Below are 18,883 nucleotides of genomic sequence, written 5' to 3'. Positions count from 1 at the left end.
TTGAACTTATGACCTTCACAAACTGCCAAGTCACAATTTCCCCTGAGTGTCGTACGCAGAATCAAATCAAAGGAAACAAAATGGTTGAAAGATCTGTTCACACCAAGGAGCCCACAGGGAGGAACCCAGGAGACCACTGAAACTGTTTAGGAAAATAATGCCATTATAATTCATCAATGACATAAACTAACTTGACAGGTTTATCCAATTGCCTGACATACACTGACTCCTTCCTGCATCTCCACACAGGTACATCAAATCCCAGTGCTGCTTTTGTTTGAGCTGACAATGGCTGCTCTGCTGTCTTTTCCATGGCTATTAAAAATCATCTGCCTTGGATATTGTCATCCTTCAATAAACAAGCCCAAATAGCAGAGGGACAGAGAGTGAATGACTATTATTTTCCTGGAAGGTCATCCTGTAGGCATGTTTCTAGATCTTGATTAAAATACAATGTTCTGCCAGCTCTTACTCGAAAACAGCTGAAAACTTGAAAGATCTATTCAGTTCTTGTCACGACCACTAGAGAAAAATAAAGCCTCACAGATTAAAAAAAAAATAAACTGTGTTATGGAAAGAAAAGGTTTGCAAGGATCTCTGTCGTAGTTCGGTCGATATAGTTACATTCATGAGACGTACTACAATCTGGCACCTGTTTTGATTCAATGCCATTAAAGAATTCTGTGTAACATAACATAAGATGAAACTTTAATGATCCTGGAGGGAAAATTCAGTCACAGCAGCAACAAGGAATATTATATAGAGTGGATAAAAATAGAACAAACAGAACATAGTGCAGATAAAAGACACAGTACATCTTTGTCATGCTAATTCAGCTCTCTTTCTGGCTTTAAAGAAGTCTCACTATGTTAACAAATGAAACATTTACAAGTTTACACTCCAGTATAAAGCATGCCTGCCTGGAGTGCAAAATACACCACTGCAGCGGGGCAGAGCTTTCCTGTAATGCATACAGATGCAAGCAGAGAACAATTGTAACAACTTTCAAAAATTATAGATAGAATTATCATCTATTTTACTAAATAATAAGACGGCCCTAATGGCACTGACCTTTCAAAATAATAAAGTAAATCTAAAAAAAAACTTTTTGCCATTTGGCATTTGTTTACCAATTGTATTGATACTGACTGTAAAATCATGCAAATGCTTTAAGATCAGCACTTTTTTCCAAATATGCCATATAATTAATTCTACTTATGTGTCGGTGTCAATGTGTTCATTAAGCAAAAAGATACACGAAGGAGTGTACTGTGAGACATTAGCCATGTTTCCATAAACTTGTTTTTATATTTTGATGTATCACTGAATGAACATTATGTACAGTATTAAGGCACACCTGTGGGGTTCTGTCACCTGTGGTACTCATTGTTGCTTGAGATCCAGGGGACGAAGTGAGGGGGTCAGGTGGTCTGCAGGCTGGACTGAAGTAAGGTCTGTTCTCCTTTCCGTCCACCCGCTCCATTTAAAACGCATTAGTTCTTACGTAGCTATGATCAGGGTTGAATAGAGACTTAAAGTCAGGATATCCAAGTGCCCCAACTTTAAGGAAGTGCAATACTAAATTCCTTGAGTACAGTCCCGGGAATTTTGTAGGAAGATGTGAGTTGCAGGCACCCTTAAATTCCACTACATGGTTAGTAGACTTAGTGTTTCTTTATTTTAAATGAACATTAAATATAAATATGATTATGATTTCTCTCCAGGCAAGGCCTACCCTCCAGAGTTCTACTATGATACCTACAGCCCTCTGTGGCAGAACAGGCCCAGAGTCTACGGCTTCAAGCTCCAGTGGACCCAGATGAACCCCGACGCTGTGGACCGCATTGTCGCCTACAGACTAGGCATCAGACAGGTAGGATGACTAAGAGTTATCTATCTGAGCACTCTCCCTCCTGCCTGCTGATTTGTTCTCTTTTTCTCTGTTTACCCCTTGGGTGCATCACTCAAATGCCTGTTGAGTCCCACAGAACTCGATTCTAAGGGCTTTTGTTACAGCCAGAACGGAGAGTTTTCAAAGCCAGAAATGTTGGCTCCCAGTACAAAAATTGTTGAGTCATTGGTATTGGTCAGCCCCTTTTCGACCCTTCTTAGATGAATTAGAGTTGTGCCACAGGGGCAGCAGAAACCTTTCTTATTGCCAATTTAAGCATGTGATAGAAGTGTTTGCACAGCTTGTGCTCATTGAATTCCATTAGACAGCGCCAAATCTTACGCCTCGATTCATTGTCTGTCCTATTCTGCAGTTTTTTGGGATGTGAATGAGACTCTGTTGGGGCCAGGCAGAATGACTAAGAACCTGTCAGGGGCACTCGTTTGAATGAGTTCTGTGGTTTCCTCGAATTGCTTCTGTTTTTGCTTTCCATCAGAAGCTCAGTCAGAGGAGTGGAAGGGAACCCCACTGAGAGAAAAAGCAAGCATAGCTCCTGTTTTCCCTGCTTCTCAAGTAAACTCCACAGATGACAGGCTGGCAGCATTGATGGATGGCATGGTTACATTTTCTCTCTTTGGCAATCAATGTGTAACTTCCTCTTTCTCCCTCCCCATGGCAGTGTGGCGCACTTTTGGTCTTTATTGTTTTTTGTATTTACAGCAGCAGGTGTGGCACCACCTTCAGTTTACATAGGGTTTGAAATAGTGAACTAGCTCCATGAACACCACAGAGTCGCCATTCAGGAGCCGGTTTAAATAAAAGAGTATATATCAAAAGACTGTAGCACATGCTGCGATGCTAAATCCATCTCGGTTCTGCTCAGAATTAGCGAGCATACCCTGACAGTTGTGTTTGCAATGAATAATATAATTTCATGTTTGTTTCACACTACACCCTCAAGGAATTGAAGCTTGAAAACACATTCTAAACCAGTTATATTTGTGTAGCAATGATTTTTCTGTCAACTATCTCAGTTGGTCTGTTTGGTAATAAATGATGTTGTGCTTGCCGAGCTCATGTTTGTGCTTGCCAGGCGCCTGTCTGAAAACTTGCCAGGAATATACATTTGCTTTTCCTATTTTCAGCTAGTCCTGCACACAGTTTTTGAACACATTATAATGTCTGCATCTGTGCTAGACCGGACCCACTGTAATTCAGAAATCACATTAACATTTCAACCATTTCTGCATTTGTTTATTAAAAAAAGGGAATATCACTTCCCCAGTCTGTTTTAGCAGACAATCAGTGTTTGGGCAAATTAATTTCTTTCCACCTTCTTGCCTTGATATCTCAAGAGGGTACATTTTGTGACCATTATTTCCTTCCTGCGAGGCATAACAACCAATCTTCCATTGTCTTAGATGAAAGAGATTCTTTGCTGAAGGGAGAATTCCGACTTTTTCAGTAGATTTACTATACAGTATACCCTCTGTGATTGATTGAGTCTCAGCTTTGAGTATTGATTTAGACTGATAATGAGATTTTTTAAAATGTATTGTGGTGAGGATGAGTTGGAACCGGAAAGAGGCAAAAAGCCAAGGCAGTGAGCAAGAGGAAATGAGTAGGAGGAGAGGCTCCCTTTGTAAATAAATAAATGCAGAGATAGCCCTGGACCGACTGTGAAAGAGTGGTGCAGTAAAGAAAGCTTCGGCACGTGGACTACACCACTTCGATCTAGTTATAGATCCAGCAGCAGCTCCCCTGCCATTCCCTGAGAATTATCGCTACTTTTGAATTAATACTTAGAGCTGGTAGACCTTATGCCTCCGTAATGGATTGCTCTGTGTTATCGTCCAGTGCCCTCCTGAGAGACAGTCTGGCTGAAGGGGAAATGGGAATGAAGCTCTAGCTGAAAGGCGTCCACGGGCAAGAATCACAAAACACAAATCACCGCGCCTGTCAAGGATGCAATGGAAAGGTGTGACATCTGCCCTTGTTTTGATACTGTAGCCGGCTACCTCCAAAACCTTCTCTGCTGTCCAGAAGCTTGATTGCCCTTCTCCAACCCCTGTAAGATAACTTTTTCAACCCACATCTTACCATCTTGGAACTGCTTCTTCCATCTCTTCCTTCTTCTTCTCCTCCTCCTCCTCCTCCTCCCCTTCTTTCGTCTTTTTCAATTGATCTGTCAAGTCAGGGTGTGCAAGCAGATCAATGGCACCCATACTAATTACATGCAGGCAATCTACAGTAGATCAGCACTCGTCTAACGTTACGCCATCACTTTGATTATTCCCGTGTTTCTTTTGGCTCCTTTGGCTTTGATCAATCCGGCTGTTTTTTAAAGTTGCCATAAAAATCCCCATGAACTGCTAACGCAATCAAATGAAATTAAATCAATATGGCACTCTGCCTCTGTGGGGAAAATGAGGAGAATGAAAGGTAATGGGATGTAAACAGAAACCTTAATTGAGCACAGACGCTGGGATTCACTGAACATTAATGGGAATCAAAACAAAGGTGCAAAATCCATAAGCCAATAGGTATGTGTATGATTCAAAACGTCTGAAAAGTTAAATGTTTTTCTCAATCAACACCTCAAGTTTGATTTGATTTTCATATTTAAGCACAATTCCTTTTTGATATGGAACCATCCGTATCCACTTGTTGTTGTTTGGAGCTTGAGGCAGCGTTTGCCAAGACTAGCATTTAAGGCCTCCATCTGCCTGGAGCATTGGGACACACGCACACAAAGACACACACACACACACACACACACACACACACACACTAGTCTCCTATTAGACATTCTTTTCCCAATTAAATGTGTTTAAATCTGACACCGTTCTCCAAAACTGATATACAGCTACACATATATCTCTTTTAATACTTTTATTTATGCTCACGGCGTTACACACCCACCTAAACATATGTGATGTGGGAATTTGGGAACTATAATGAGGTAAAAACCCCAAGACATTCTCATTCTCAAAGTAAATTGACAGGGTGCTCCCATTACAATCTGGCATCTTCTTTTACAAGACCTATACAGTACTTTCTATCACACTAAAGTAAGAAGAACATTTTATTAATTTTATAAAGTAATAACACTCAAGTAAATTAGATGTGAAGTGCAAACGTACACCCACAGAGTGCTTGTTTCAGCTTAATTGGGCCACAAATATTTGATCATTTCATATAGGTCACATATTCATGTTTTACATGAACATTATGAGCATATTCAAACATCTGCCATTTTATGTAATATAAACTGACAACAAATTGCCAATTTAAGTCACAGATGCTATAGATGTTACAGAAATCACAGATGTTATAGAAAATGGCTCTCCAGTTAGATTTGGTGGACAAGAGTCTGCTCTTTGAGGGAGAATCTGCTGGGAGATCCTCCCTTACTGAACATATACAAGAACATAAATCTCATTAAAATCAACAATGGCAATGTAGCACGTAAGTAGGACGTTTGGGCGGATTGCATGAATATGATTGGACTTTACCAGTCAGCTGATGAGCCAGTGATTGTGAAACATGAATGATGCAGCTGATGCCAATCAGCTAATGCAAGCAGTGCTCTGCCTGAACTAACGCTATGCTCCATAAATTGGACTTAACTACATTTTATGATGACGAATGGATTCAAATTTGGAAAGCATGAGCATTTGATTAAATGTGAGATTGAGTTTTGGAGAGTTTTTTGGCTCCAGGTCAAAAAGAAAAGAAAAATACAGCAAATACGCAGCAATACAAAAACAACACAATGTCTTCTGTGGCTGAGGAGATCAGGACTATTGCAGGTATGTTTGGTTTCCTCCACTAAAGATAAAATGAAATGGACTAAAATGTTTTCTTTCCAACACCTGAAAAATTATTTAATTATTTGAAAATTGCATTTATGATATGTTGTGGCAATTTTTATGTCACTGTGCCTGCCTTCCTCTCTTTGGCAAAAAGCAAAGAGATTTTATTTTATTTTATTTTTATTCTTAACAATACCCCTCCTTCAGACATTATTAGTTTAATTAATTCCCCCTAACCCCAGTTTGTGGGCACAGATTGATAGATTAGTGTTAGTTGTTTTAATGCACACATGTGCATTAGCACCACTGCTAACATATAAAGATGTAGTTTGTCATGTGTATAAACCCCTCACCACCAATTTACAGACAGTACCCAGACTCCTAATTATGAACAAAACAGGATGTGTAATTTTTAACACATTTCTGTGTCTCTAGTTGAAAACAGCAGAAGCACTTTTTGTCACCATTTACATAGAAAGGTTTTTCACGCTTATTGAAAATACCAAAATGATATGTCCGCTTTTTAGAGTGTTCAAACACACACAAACACACTCACACTTACAGGCCAACACTATGTAATTTATGGCAATTAACTGCCATGCCTTTTGTACTTCGGAGGATGGCTAAAATTTTCAAAGGATAGGTAGGGACAAGTGCTCCATCTGCAATTACCAGTGGCAGACAAAACACTCTATTTACCTGCAAACTAATGGTGATGAAAACTTGCACCCCATAATTGTGGATCATCCAGGCTCCAAGTAATTACTTAATTGGTATTGTTCTCACACACACACACACACACACAGACTGACTCTGCTTCACTGCTATCACACCTTCATTCACTCTATCTCTGTCTCTCTTTGCTAGTAACACACTTCCTCCTTTCCTTTGACTGAGAAAGGCATGTAAAGTCACTAATTGTGATGCAGAAGCTGTATCTTGTCTTTGTGCAGCTCTTCCCCTTAAACTGATTCTCAAGGATAAAATGTACCCTACTCCCTTCTCTTTGCCCCCAGCAAATACAGCAACAAGGCCTCGTTTCTTTTTTTCTTTGAATTTCAGAGGGGCTTTATTGTATCACAAGACATGAAAAGTGCGAGCTAATTTTTGTGTGATACCTGAGCTTAGTCACCTAAAGACAGGTTCGCTCATGTGCTCTGCATTGTGCAAAGAAGAGATATAAAATTCCTGTCAGTTCAAGGTCCCTGTATAAAGGGATAGCAAAACATTGTAGAGCATGATTAAAGAAAAACTTGGAAATCGAGGTACAGAACACAAAGGTGTTGTCCTTACTTACGGTACTCGCAAAACGCCTGTATTGCGAGTACAGTAATGCGGACTGAGGCATATCTTTAATGGGAAAAATGAATCAGGGTTTTTCTCTCTGCAAATATAAGAATATCTCTGCTGCTTGTTAATAGCAGTCTTTGAATTCAGAGGCTGGGAGCTGCTTTGGAAGTAAATGGGGATAATGAGCAGCTAGCTGTCAACAGCTTACAGTGGAAAAAAAATGTTTTTATGTAGCATTTAATGTTGGCGGATCATACAAATGCCTATAGACAAGGTTAATTGGCAGATGAGACGGAACATCCTACCCTGATGGTGAAGGGAATGCATATTTGCTGTATATGTTCCCAAGAGCAAACTCTTCAGAAAAATGTCCTTTTACCGTGCTCTCTTTTTGTGGTCTACTAGATAAAAAATCCGTAGTACCTTGCATTATATGTATTTTAGTTAATTATTTGAGACGGATGACATTAAATCCCTCTAAAAAAGAATATAAGTTGACTTGGTACATGTTTGCAACAATAAGTGTGCTCCATGTTTTCTTTGATACTTGTTCTATTATATTAAGATCAAGACTTTTTCCCAGTATGGTTGATGTAGAGATAGCAAAGAACCTAGGTTTCTGGCTACCTGGCAAATGTAAGTCCAATATTTAGGAGTTTATTTGGTCTCCACCAACTCCTGAGTGAAATATTTGCCTCTTTAGCTGCTACATGCTGCCCTGTCTTCACCAGCTAGTCGTTAACTGTGTCTGTCTGCTGTTTGGTGCTGAGCAGGTAGCATGCAGTCGGTTTTTAGAGCTTTTGTGCCGAGAATAAGCTGCCTGCTGCAGCCAGAAGCAACGCTGAATAGAGCACTGAGCCTGAACCAAAACAGTGTTGAGTGGTGAGCCATAAAACCAAAACAATGAGCAGAAAGTTTCTATAAAGCAGAGGGGAACTGAATATTTGGGTGATAATTCTCAGTGGGTTTGTAACTGCATGCAACCCCTTTCACATACAAGTAGTCAGGTGATTCACTGTTGACAAAAAAAATAATGATATAGCCTCTTTAAAATTGTGGTGATGAGTTATTAGTTTGGTGTGTAAAGGAAACTTTTCCAATTCCTTTCCTGCCAACGCAGAACCTAATGGAGCAGATACTAGTGTTGGTATTAAACCTCTGCAAGCTCTAGTCTGGGGGTAACCCGGCCTTTGAGATACTAAGGGGCTCCGTTGTCATAATTATTATGTAACTTGTAGTTGTATGATTAATTCTGATGGATACAAACCCATTGCTGACAGTTTTTTAAGTAGCGGACTGTGGTTGACATTCCAAATGCTTTTTGTATTTTTTAATAATCTGAACCTCTTGTGGTTCCTCCTCCCATCCAGATGGGGTTGCAGCGCTGGTGGGAGCAGGAGATCCCTGTGGACGGAACAATCAACAAAGGAGAGCTCATGACCCACAACCTGACGGAGCTCATAAAGCCTGAATCCTACGAGGTGCGCCTCACCCCCATCACACGTTTTGGAGAGGGCGACTCCACCATCCGGATTGTCACTTACAGCGGTGAGTTCTGTATGTTAATTCTAGAGATGTCTTTTTGAAGAGACAGTGATCAGATCTGCGATATTTTAATGTTTTCAGGTTAGAGAGAAAAACAGGGAAGGGGAGACACAGGAGAGCCAGATTCACTTTAGTCTTCTGCTTACACATTTGGTTGCACAGGTGGAAGAATTACAGCTACAGCTGGTAATGTTATCCTTCAGCTAACTCACAAATACTCTCAAATTAACTCCAGCTCGAGTCTGTGCTGCTGCATTACGACACATGTTCATCAACACTGATGGATATCAGAGTTCACTCTGGTATCACCAATCATTACAGTGATCACGATGATGATGTATCATGTATGATATGTATGAGGGAGGACTAGTAAAAAGTGAACTCATTAAAATAATTTGATTTTGCATCTAACACATTCAGTCATCAGAAGACAGCTTGGAATCAGCTTGCTGTGCTTCATTGCCAGTTTGAGTGAATGCTGCACTGACTAATCATCTCTTCCCCGTGACCTTTATTGCTTGAGTCAGGTCTATCCTGGACTGGGGCGAAGGCTGACTTGTTGTTTCTGTGCATGCAAGATCATCATGACATCAACGCATCAGATGACTCAAACATGTAGTTTGGGGTCACAAGACCAAACAGAGCTGGTCAAAGATGAGTCATGTTTCGCTTTTACTCAGTTTCCCCCCAAACAATGTATTTCTTTGTGTGTGATTCCTTCTCATCTTTTTACCAGAAGATGTTATTTGTCTCCTGGGATGTTTTTCATCCAACAAATTGCTTTTTTCAATTTTATATTGCAAATATTTTGGAAGATCCGTGGCCTTACTCTAAATGACCCCTCTAATAAAATAAAGCCTCACTGTGCCTTACCCCAGAACCAGAGAGGACAATACCATGTTTAATGCTGTCATATGGTTTCATTTGGTTGATGTAGTAATAGAATAGCAGCCAGGAGGACCATGAAGATGATGTTTACTGTATGGCACGCCAGCCTGCTCAGGCTAGTGACATTATATCAAAACACACTGTATTTCTCTACAGAGTGAAATAGCAGCTTGCAAATGGAGGTACATTCGTCAGCCCGTAGGACGACATATGACATACTGGCTGAAATACAAAAGCTACATTAGGGTCCACAATAGGCCCAGAACTGCCAGTGAACAGATGCACAGGTACTTGAGATGTGCGTTTTCAGAAACAAACTCGCTGACTGTTTCCTGTCTATCGCTGACTGCTGAGGTCTTCCTGAGTGGTGCTGCTGCAGTTGTGAATTATTCAGTTTCACTGCAGCTCATCATGGCTGGTGAAAAGAGAATTGGAAAAGAGAGGAAGAGAGACAGATAAACTTTCTCTGCTGTTGTTTTTGTAGCAGTTTGTGACATTGTGAGGTCTCCGCTAAACCTTGAATTGAATTCAGCTGAATTGAATCAAATCAAAGTGAAGCAAAGAGAATTGGGGCTAATTAAGATAGAGAGAGGCACACAAGGAGAGCTTGAGACAGCCAAGTTGGGACTGGGAGGGGGGGGGGATACAGAGAAACAAAGTAAAAGAAAAGGAAAGAAGTGAGCCAATGCTGATGTGCGAATCGGCTGCCCAACAAGAGACTGGACTAATTATCACTCTAGGGCTGCTCTGTTCTCCCACGCACTGCATAGCGTCACTGTAGCAGCCTATTGTAGGTCTGAGCACAGTCCACTCTGCTCAGAGAACGTGTCCCGCAAGACGCCCTGACTGACATGTGAAAATGTGAAATGCAGTCCACGATCATCTCCCATTATCGCCTCCCTTTCACTCTCACTGGGGAGCAGGGACCTGTTGGGCGTCTGTGTACAAGTTGTAGCACAATTATTTGATTTTATGGTTTTACAAGGTTTATGGTGAACTGAAATTAATATGTGTGATTTTTAATTATGTTATATCCTGTTATAATTAATCAGTATGTTTGCATTTTCTCTGGTTCTATAAATATAATGTCATATTTTCTTGGAAGAAAGAGAAACCCAGTTATTCTTGTACTTGGACGTGGACCAGAGACACTTATCTTGTTTTGATTTTTGGCTGGGCCCCCTATATTTAGCACTTTCATTACTAACAGGCAACTTCAGCTTGAGTCAGAGTCGCGTCAAAGAACTGACCATTTATAGCAAACAGTTACACAGTTAGATTTGGCAGAAAATGCTGTTCTGTTGGAGGGAGCTCTCAAACAATCTGAGCAGCAACAAGGATTCTTCTGATGAAACTAATCCACCCTTAATAAACACACTTGCATGAACATTATATCTTTGTTAAATCCACAATACCACAAAGCTTAGCAGAAGAGGGTGAGGCGATGGGGGGAGCTGGAGCAGCAAACAATGATGGAATGAGTGCAGAGTAATAGTCATCAGTGTCATGTTATAATGGCTGCGCTGTGCACCTGAGTGAATGTGATTGGACCTTACTTATCAGCTGGTGGTGGTCAGCCAGTGATTGTGAAGCTTTCAGTTTCTTTTCCTGTGCCCCAAATCCATACTGCGTCTCAGCAGGTTTGGAGTATGTAGTGTGTTAGTGACAATATTAATATTGTTGAAACAGTTGGTATGCAACACAGATTTTTGAGTGTGCTGTAGTTTGTATAAAACTATTAAGTATGTTGATTTTTTTTGTGTACTGACAGCAAAAACAGTGTACTAAGACGATTAGTATTTAGTACATACTGTTCACAATTAGCGTGTAGTATGGAATTGGGACTGCTTGTCTTTTCGAAACTTTGTCACTCGAGCCAAAGACACACCTGTGCAGATAGCAGGCAGTGATCAGAAACCTTGACAAGTTGTTCCACAGCATCCCAATTCCTTTTGGAGTAACCCAGCTGGCATTTTTAAGATTTTTAGAACAAGGTCTTGTCTGAGGTTTTCTATGACGTTTCCATGCTGAAATATGCAAAATAAAAATGCAGCAGTCTGCACTACAAACTCAAGTGTGAACAAGATTTTATTGTATAGTTTGCTTTACAACTGTGACATAAGTTGGGCGGCATGGTGGCGCAGTGGTTAGCACTATCGCACGGGAGGTAAAGCTGGTTAGAGCGGGTTGGGGGTTCCCCGGCTGCCCCCGTCATGTCGAAGTGTCCTTGAGCAAGACACTGAACCCTAAGTTGCTCCTGATGGAGACCAGCACCTTACATGGCAGGTCAGGGGTGAATGAGCTTTGGGAACCACGAAGGTTGAAAACTGCTATATAAGTGAGATCATTTACCATTTAAGTTAATTTTTTTAATATGCTGGAAAAAATGCACAACCCACTTACATACCAATATAGACCTTTGCAACATAATAGTTATATTTCATTTTTTTTTTTTAATCTTTTCTTTTGTTTTTTATCCTTTATATTTCTTATATCTAATTATGATTCTTTATTGCACACCAACCTTTATAGCACATCCTTATATTCTATGAGCATGTGAAAAGTAAAACATTTGAATCTTGAATCAAAAATATAAAGAATACTATAAAAGTGACAAACTACTGTGCGTTTAAACTCAGTCCAGCCTCTGTGGTCCTCTGTGATTGTGAAGGTGTGAATTCACCTTTAGCCCCCGTTTTTACAGGGTGGAGTTTTCATTTGTTTCCCATGTGTTTGCTTTGGTTTCCTCTGGCAATCAAAAGACATATAGGTCAGGAGTCTCCAAATAACCCTGCGGTGTGGATGTGAGTGTATTTGTGCCTCTGTGTTTGTCCATCTATGTGTGCTTGTATGTTTGTGTGAATGCTTCCTGCCTTGCGCTAGAGCATGTAGTATCTTGCTCCCCACAATCCTGAAAATAAATGTGTGTACAGAAACCAACAACAAACCAAAGAAATATGACTATTAGCCTGTTAGTTGCTAGGATAAACATTGCTGTCCTACTGTGAAATTTTAACATAAGGCCTCTGAAATCGAAGTATCAGTGAGTCTGCTCGTCATTGCCCCATAGGCCAAGCGATCATTCTGATGCACATAAAGCCGATGGTAGCAGCTTTTCTGTGAATTGGCAAGAAAACACAAAAGCAGTTATAGTGTCCCCAGCTGTAGGATGAAGGATGGTTGTGTCACCAAGCTCCAAAGACACTCTTTTAAATTTTGCTGCAGTGACAAACTCAGCATCTGTTTGGTGTTCCTCATAACACTCCTCTCTCTCTCTCTCTCTCTCTCTCTGTCTCTCTCTCTCTCTCTCTCTCTCTCTCTCTCTCTCTCTCTCTCTCTCTCTCTCTCTCTCTCTCTCTCTCTCTCTGGTTTCCTCCAAGACAAAGGATTTAATGTTTAAGCTTCCTGTCAACCTTCAGAGTGGCACGGTAAAACACTGCTGCTATTTCTTCATTTTCCATTTTTATGCAGCTCGTAGTGACAAACAGTAAGATGCCTGTCCTAAAGTCAAAACCCAATAAATCTTACATTAAATACAGTCTTCTGCTTCTGATGATTTCTATCGCCGGCTATAGCTGAGGTGTTGCGGTGTTATTATTCAGCCAGTGGTGATTCAGTGTAATCCCTGTCTGAGCTTTTGTTCGGTCACAGCCTCAACTGTCTGTTTACCTGAGAACCTAGTGAAACACAGTTTATGAAAGTATTATTTTTATATATTTTCGTATTTCTTTTAATACTAAAGCCAGCAACGTAGGGCTTGAATCAACATTTTTGGAAATATACTCATTCACTTTGTGGCAGAGTTAGATGAGAAGATTGATACCACTCTCATGTCTGTTAAATATTTAAGGCTCCAGCCAGCTGCCAGTTAGCTTAGCTTAGCACAAAGGGGAACAGCTAGCCTGGGAGCAGTAACATCCAGGAGTCTCTGGTTGCCTGGCAACTGCTCAGAGCCAACAAACAGCTTCATGTTTAATGGGAAGAAATTACAGTGGTGTCCCTAAGAAAGCAAATAAGCGTATTTCCCAAAATGACGAACTCCTCCCTAAACTTTTCAACCAAATTGTGACCTCTTTGGTGATTTCTTTTCATAGTGTAATTTTTCTGTCATACAGAGGACAACCTGTGCCATTTGTTTGGTTGGTTGTTCAGATCTTACACCAGCTGGTGCACACTCATCACATGGCTTCTGGCTCTCCTTATACTCATCTGGATGCTTCTGCTTGGGATAGTGAAATAAGTTTGTTGCGTTTCCCCTTTTCACTGTAACCATCATCCTACATATTACTACGGCTGGTGGTAGATCTGACCTTCAAAAGCCAAACCACTTCTGCACTAACAAAGTTGCTCCATTTTTGGCAGCAGAGTAGGCAGCCATGTTACATTCGCTTTCAACCATGCTTGTTTGCAGCTGTACATGGTCAAGACATAGATACATTAACATGTTGGAATATCATTAATATTATATGACACATTTTTATCAAATAAAAGATTATACCAATATTATCATAAGCTATATGATCTCCTCTCATGGTTTCATGTTTGCATTAGCAGTGTCTTCCTTTTGCTTTTTGCATATTTAAACAGAACGCTGTGCAAATTTTTTTTTTTTCCCACACTTTCTTTTTATCTCAATCCTCTACTTAATATTTTAACCACATCAAAGCTCTTTCATATGGACGTCCATCAAGGAATCACTTGCGTGTCATCAATGTGTCATAAGGACTAATGCAAGAGCAGGATAACAGATAAGAAATGACTGTACATGGGTTGGCTGTGTTGGGGCGTGTCCATGGGGCTGCATGTGTTACTGCAGGACCAGTGCAGAACAGTTACATCCTCTCAGAGAGAAACAGTTTGATTGAAAGACACAATAGTGTGATGTCGCTCGTGTTATTTTTGTCAGGGAGATATAAGGGGAAGATCACTGAATTACATTTGCCCACGCTGTTATTATTCCAACTGATGGTTGGAGCTGTGAAGCCGTCACAGGCCTTTCACTGAATGTAATGGCACCCCACCAGACACCCTAAACATGATGGATAGGGAATTTTGGAGAGTGTGGATTATATGAGGTCAATAAAAAAGAGTAGCTGGGCTCCTATTGTGTATAAGGACACTTGGCTGCAGCCATGGAATTGTCTGCTGTTCATATAATACATCCGCAGGCCAGTGAGCAGGGAATCCTGCCAAGATGAAGTCAGTGATTGTATCCGGAACAGCCTCAACGGACTGCTGTCCTTTGGCGGTCGATGAGCTCACTTTGTGTTTCAATCAAAATTAGGCAATTTGGATGGAAGGCACTCATGCATCAAGCAGTGGTTTGTTTTGTCCTCTCTGTTGGAAAAGTAGAAACCAGGAATCAGACATGCGCCTGACACGTGGGTTAAGGACATGACCTGTCGTAACAGAAGTTTTCAGAGAGCTGCACTGAAAACTCACTTCGCTACACGCCACAATCACTGGGACTGTTTATCTTGAGAACTATCAAAATTACATTTCATCCTCGATCATTATTTGAGGCTTTTTTAGCTGGAGGGGAAAGCAGAGTGCTGCAGCATTAAGACATAAATAAGAGATATTTTTTAAAGCCTTTGCAGCTTGCTTGAGGGCTCTTCACACCTGCTGTAACAACAAAGTGCATCTTGAGGAGAGTGGCTGAGGTCCGCTCATCTTTTCAGGACCTACAAAAGTCTTCAAAGACCAGGCTGTAACATTTCTGAACAGAATGCTTTATTTTAAACGGTTGAGTCAACAATATATCTCAGTCTCAATTTATTCCTTGTTTGTTTACCCATATCCAATACAGTCATCAGAATTGGAAGTTGAATTATCTGTGTGTGTATGTTTGTGTGTGTGTGCATGCACAGCAGTAGTAAAGCAGCCTCTGGGCCTGCTCTGTGCTCAGCTTGATTTCCTCAGTGGGGGTAGAGACATTGCTTGAGCAGACACATTCATCTGGACTAAGGCACCGTGAGTCAGCCTGGGGAGGCTGCAGGTAAAAAGAAAAACAAAAAACAACTGACAAGGAAACATATTTTCATAACCACTTGGAAGAAAGAAAGGGGGGAGGAAGGGGCAGCAGGAAGGATTGGGGAGGGGGTGAGGAGAGTAGCAGGAAATGGGAGGTTGAGAGGGAAAGTGCCGGCAAGCAGGAGGGGAGCTGAAAGAAAAGAGTTTTGTCAGAAAACTCAGCATCCGTTTCACAGGCCTGAGGCTGTAAGTTGTCATTTAAAACATTTTCTCTGCAACAGCCCGGAAGATTTCCTCCCTCTCTGCAGAGCCTTTCATTGAAGCAGTGCCACTCTGTGCAGTCCAGTGTAGATTCAGTAGGAAGCTGCAAGTGTTTGTATGCAGATATTTTAACAACTGCTAACATAAAAGATCATTAAAGCTTAAATATGAGGGTGTATAGCCTGTTCTCGCCACACTCGTGCCCGCGTCATGGCGACGCTTCAGCTGCAGCGTTGCAGTTCACTGAATGTTTTATATGATTCAATTGGAAATGCAATGGTTTGTTCTCTCTTTCCCTTTCCCAGTGTGTGTGTGTGTCTTTGTGCTTATTTCTCTTTTAACCACACTGAAAGTGAATAAGTGGACATGCATTTCCATGAACCCACGCAGCAATAAACAGAAATTACTACTTGAGTTTCTGCTTTTAAAAAGACCTGCAGTACTTCCCCCATTCTTCAGTACATGTTTTCCTTTGTAGGAATGATTTGTTATTACTCACTTTAATTGGTTGGATTAAAATCAATCCCCTCCATGAACAACAAGGTTTCATAAATCACTCAGCAACGCAGTTTTGTGGTAAAGCCAATGTATCGCATCTGTTCAGCTGGTCAGCAATCGATCATGAAAATGGCCATGAATCTTCTTGACAGGTTAAATGGTATTTACTCTGCAAAAAGTGAAGTGCCGACTAACTGGCTCGTTGCAACTCTGTGTGATACCCTTGACCTTTCTGTGTTTGCTGCGGCAGTAGCCTCTTAAATTATCAATGAGGGAGGCATTGAACCACGGTTAGGTGGACAGAATGCAAAAGAAGCCTTGCATGTATTTCAATGGACTCAAGTCGTCAGTGTTTGATCTAAAAGTTTCCATAATGGTGGTGTTGAAAACACATAAAGAAATCAAGGATGTTACAGGAAAGTGATTATCCGACACACTTGTGATTATTACTCATTTTTATGATTTATTGGCTTCTAAATGGAAGTATAAAATAGGCTTAGTGCTCTAAATGGAAGTCACCTTGAACGAGAACATCAGCAATGCCGGTAAATGGCAATAATGATAAGCAGTTGCACTATAAGCTTATTAATGTGGTCAGGCTGGTCCTCCTAATCCCTCTGTCTTTTACATTTGATAACAGGCAACAGAGAACAACTGCTGTCACCTTTTCTACTTTAAATCCCAGAGATCTCTCTTTCTGTCTGCTCAATAAACATTGCGTTGCGTGTGCCAGTGGATTGCTTCCTGTCTAGCTTCGTGTTTACTTTTTGTTTGTGCACAGTGAAAGCAACAGAGCTTGACGAAGATGAAGCATACACACTCTAATATGCTTCCAGTGTTTTAATATCACAGGACAATATTTCCAGCCCTCCCATGGGTCTCTTTCATTTTGTTTTATAACAGCGGAACACTGAGCAAAGTGTGCAAGCTCTTAAGTTTTATACATGTAGACTTTTATTAGCTCTGCGCCTAAACAGTAGATGACAGCAGGACAAAAGGTTAATTGCAACAGCTACTGTGTGCATGCTTGTGTTGTATTCTGTGTAACCTGTAGTATAGCACACAAAACATTGTATCAGCCAGGTTTTTGAGCGCTTGTACAGCTGTGTGTGCTTCTGTGCACATTTCCTTTTACTAAGTGTTCCACGTATTGACAGATGGCTCAGATATTCTGTACTAATGACTGTCCCTGTCGTTTCTCTTTCACAGCTCCCATCAACCCTCACCTGAGTAAGTAATGTGCACCTCACTTAGCATGTCTCGTCAGAGAGTGAGCTCCTTCTGTCTGTGAGAACAGTGGGGGGAATCAACTTAACTGTACATCCCGCCGAGATCTGACTCTTAACATGTCACACTGCACAGGAAGATTCTTCTAAGTAGCACTAAATGAAGTGTGATAAATAAGACTTTCCTATCGGAATTCTGAGTAAAGATGCATCAGGCTATTTGACATGTTGAGGGCTTTAAATCTCTGCAGGACATTGTGCATTTTGGATGGAGTGTATTTGCACTGTATTTTTGGGTGTGTGTGCATGAGTACATTTGCATGCTCTGTGCTTTGTGAGCATTACTTATGCATGCATTTGTGATGCATGTGTTTATATTCTTTAATGTTTAGTCCCATTTATGACGCATTTCATTGTTGAAACTTTACAAATTCACATTATTCACGCCTTGAGATTCCACACTTAATCATTGTTTGCCTAGCTGCAGTGTGCTGTTGTGTTTTGTGGTTTATTTATTTATATAGATATATATTTTGGTGGGTGTTCACACAAACATTGCCAACATAATAACAAACATCCTAATCACCAACATCATTATCCAAATCCCCGAAGGAAACTATCTTACCTGCACGCCTCTTTTTCCTCCCTCCTTCTTCTGCCTCTCCTCCAAATCCCTCCTCTCTCTCCCGAGCGCAGACGGCAAAAACATTTAGTTTAGCTCACAGTGGATGGGGGCGTTAGTGTCTAGCTCCAAGAGCCAGACCTCCGTTTAAATCTGCATACCTATGAGGAGAGGAGTCAAGAGTGCCTGCAACCCGGCCCCTTCCTCCACTCTCCCACTCCACCACTTCTTTCTCTCCTGTTCTCACTTTCCATCTCTCTCTCTCTCCCCCTCTCTGCCTCGCAGCATCGCTGCCCTCAGTCCATCCACCCACGCTCTACCTCAGTCTATGTTACCTCCATTACCTGAGTAAAAGCTGCAGATTCTGCTGCTCTCAAGGTCACCACTCCAAACTGCTCCCAGCTATGTTGTAATAAATCAATGAATATTTATCAGAACACATGCCTGCATCCTGAATCTAAATGTTCCTTTTTACTATCTCTTTGAGGACACTGCTCAGCAGCACCATGTCCTCTGGTTAGGTGTTTTGCTTTGTTTGTTACATGGATTAAATGGAGGTTTTGACACTGTTGATCCTGCGGCTACCCCTTCATTACACTGAGTGGGTTAGTTCCCCACACGTGTGATTTCCGACTACTCATTAGTATATTCGCTGTTAGACATTCTCCTACATGTGACCCATCGTAACCTCGTGCTAGAGTTACGATTACTTCTATTTTTTTCTTGAAGGGTGACAAAACCCTTCCCTTCATTCCCTCTCTGCACACTCCACTAGTTTAAAAATTGCAGTCAAAGGGGCGTAGAGAGCAACGGAGGAGAAGGGGGGAGAAGGGAGAGGGGGGAGCACCCAATATCTCCACCTGCACACCCACTA

At 41.1% G+C, this 18,883-nt stretch overlaps 1 protein-coding gene across 1 annotated transcript in view; it reads left to right on the top strand.

Moving 5' to 3' along the window:
* LOC139302197 (MAM domain-containing glycosylphosphatidylinositol anchor protein 2-like) overlaps positions 1 to 18,883 on the top strand; it is a 154,264-nt gene that overhangs the window by 123,958 nt on the left and 11,423 nt on the right. Inside the window, exons 11-13 of the mRNA XM_070925817.1 lie at positions 1,725 to 1,873; positions 8,367 to 8,544; positions 17,371 to 17,391. Of these exons, the coding sequence (XP_070781918.1) occupies positions 1,725 to 1,873; positions 8,367 to 8,544; positions 17,371 to 17,391 (348 nt within the window). The remainder of the gene's footprint in view (positions 1 to 1,724; positions 1,874 to 8,366; positions 8,545 to 17,370; positions 17,392 to 18,883) is intronic.

This window comes from Enoplosus armatus, chromosome 19 (genome assembly GCF_043641665.1).
Source record: "Enoplosus armatus isolate fEnoArm2 chromosome 19, fEnoArm2.hap1, whole genome shotgun sequence".
Taxonomy (NCBI): Eukaryota; Metazoa; Chordata; class Actinopteri; order Centrarchiformes; family Enoplosidae; genus Enoplosus; species Enoplosus armatus.
Note: the sequence above shows the minus strand (reverse complement) of the source record. Positions and strands in the feature narration are given on the sequence as shown.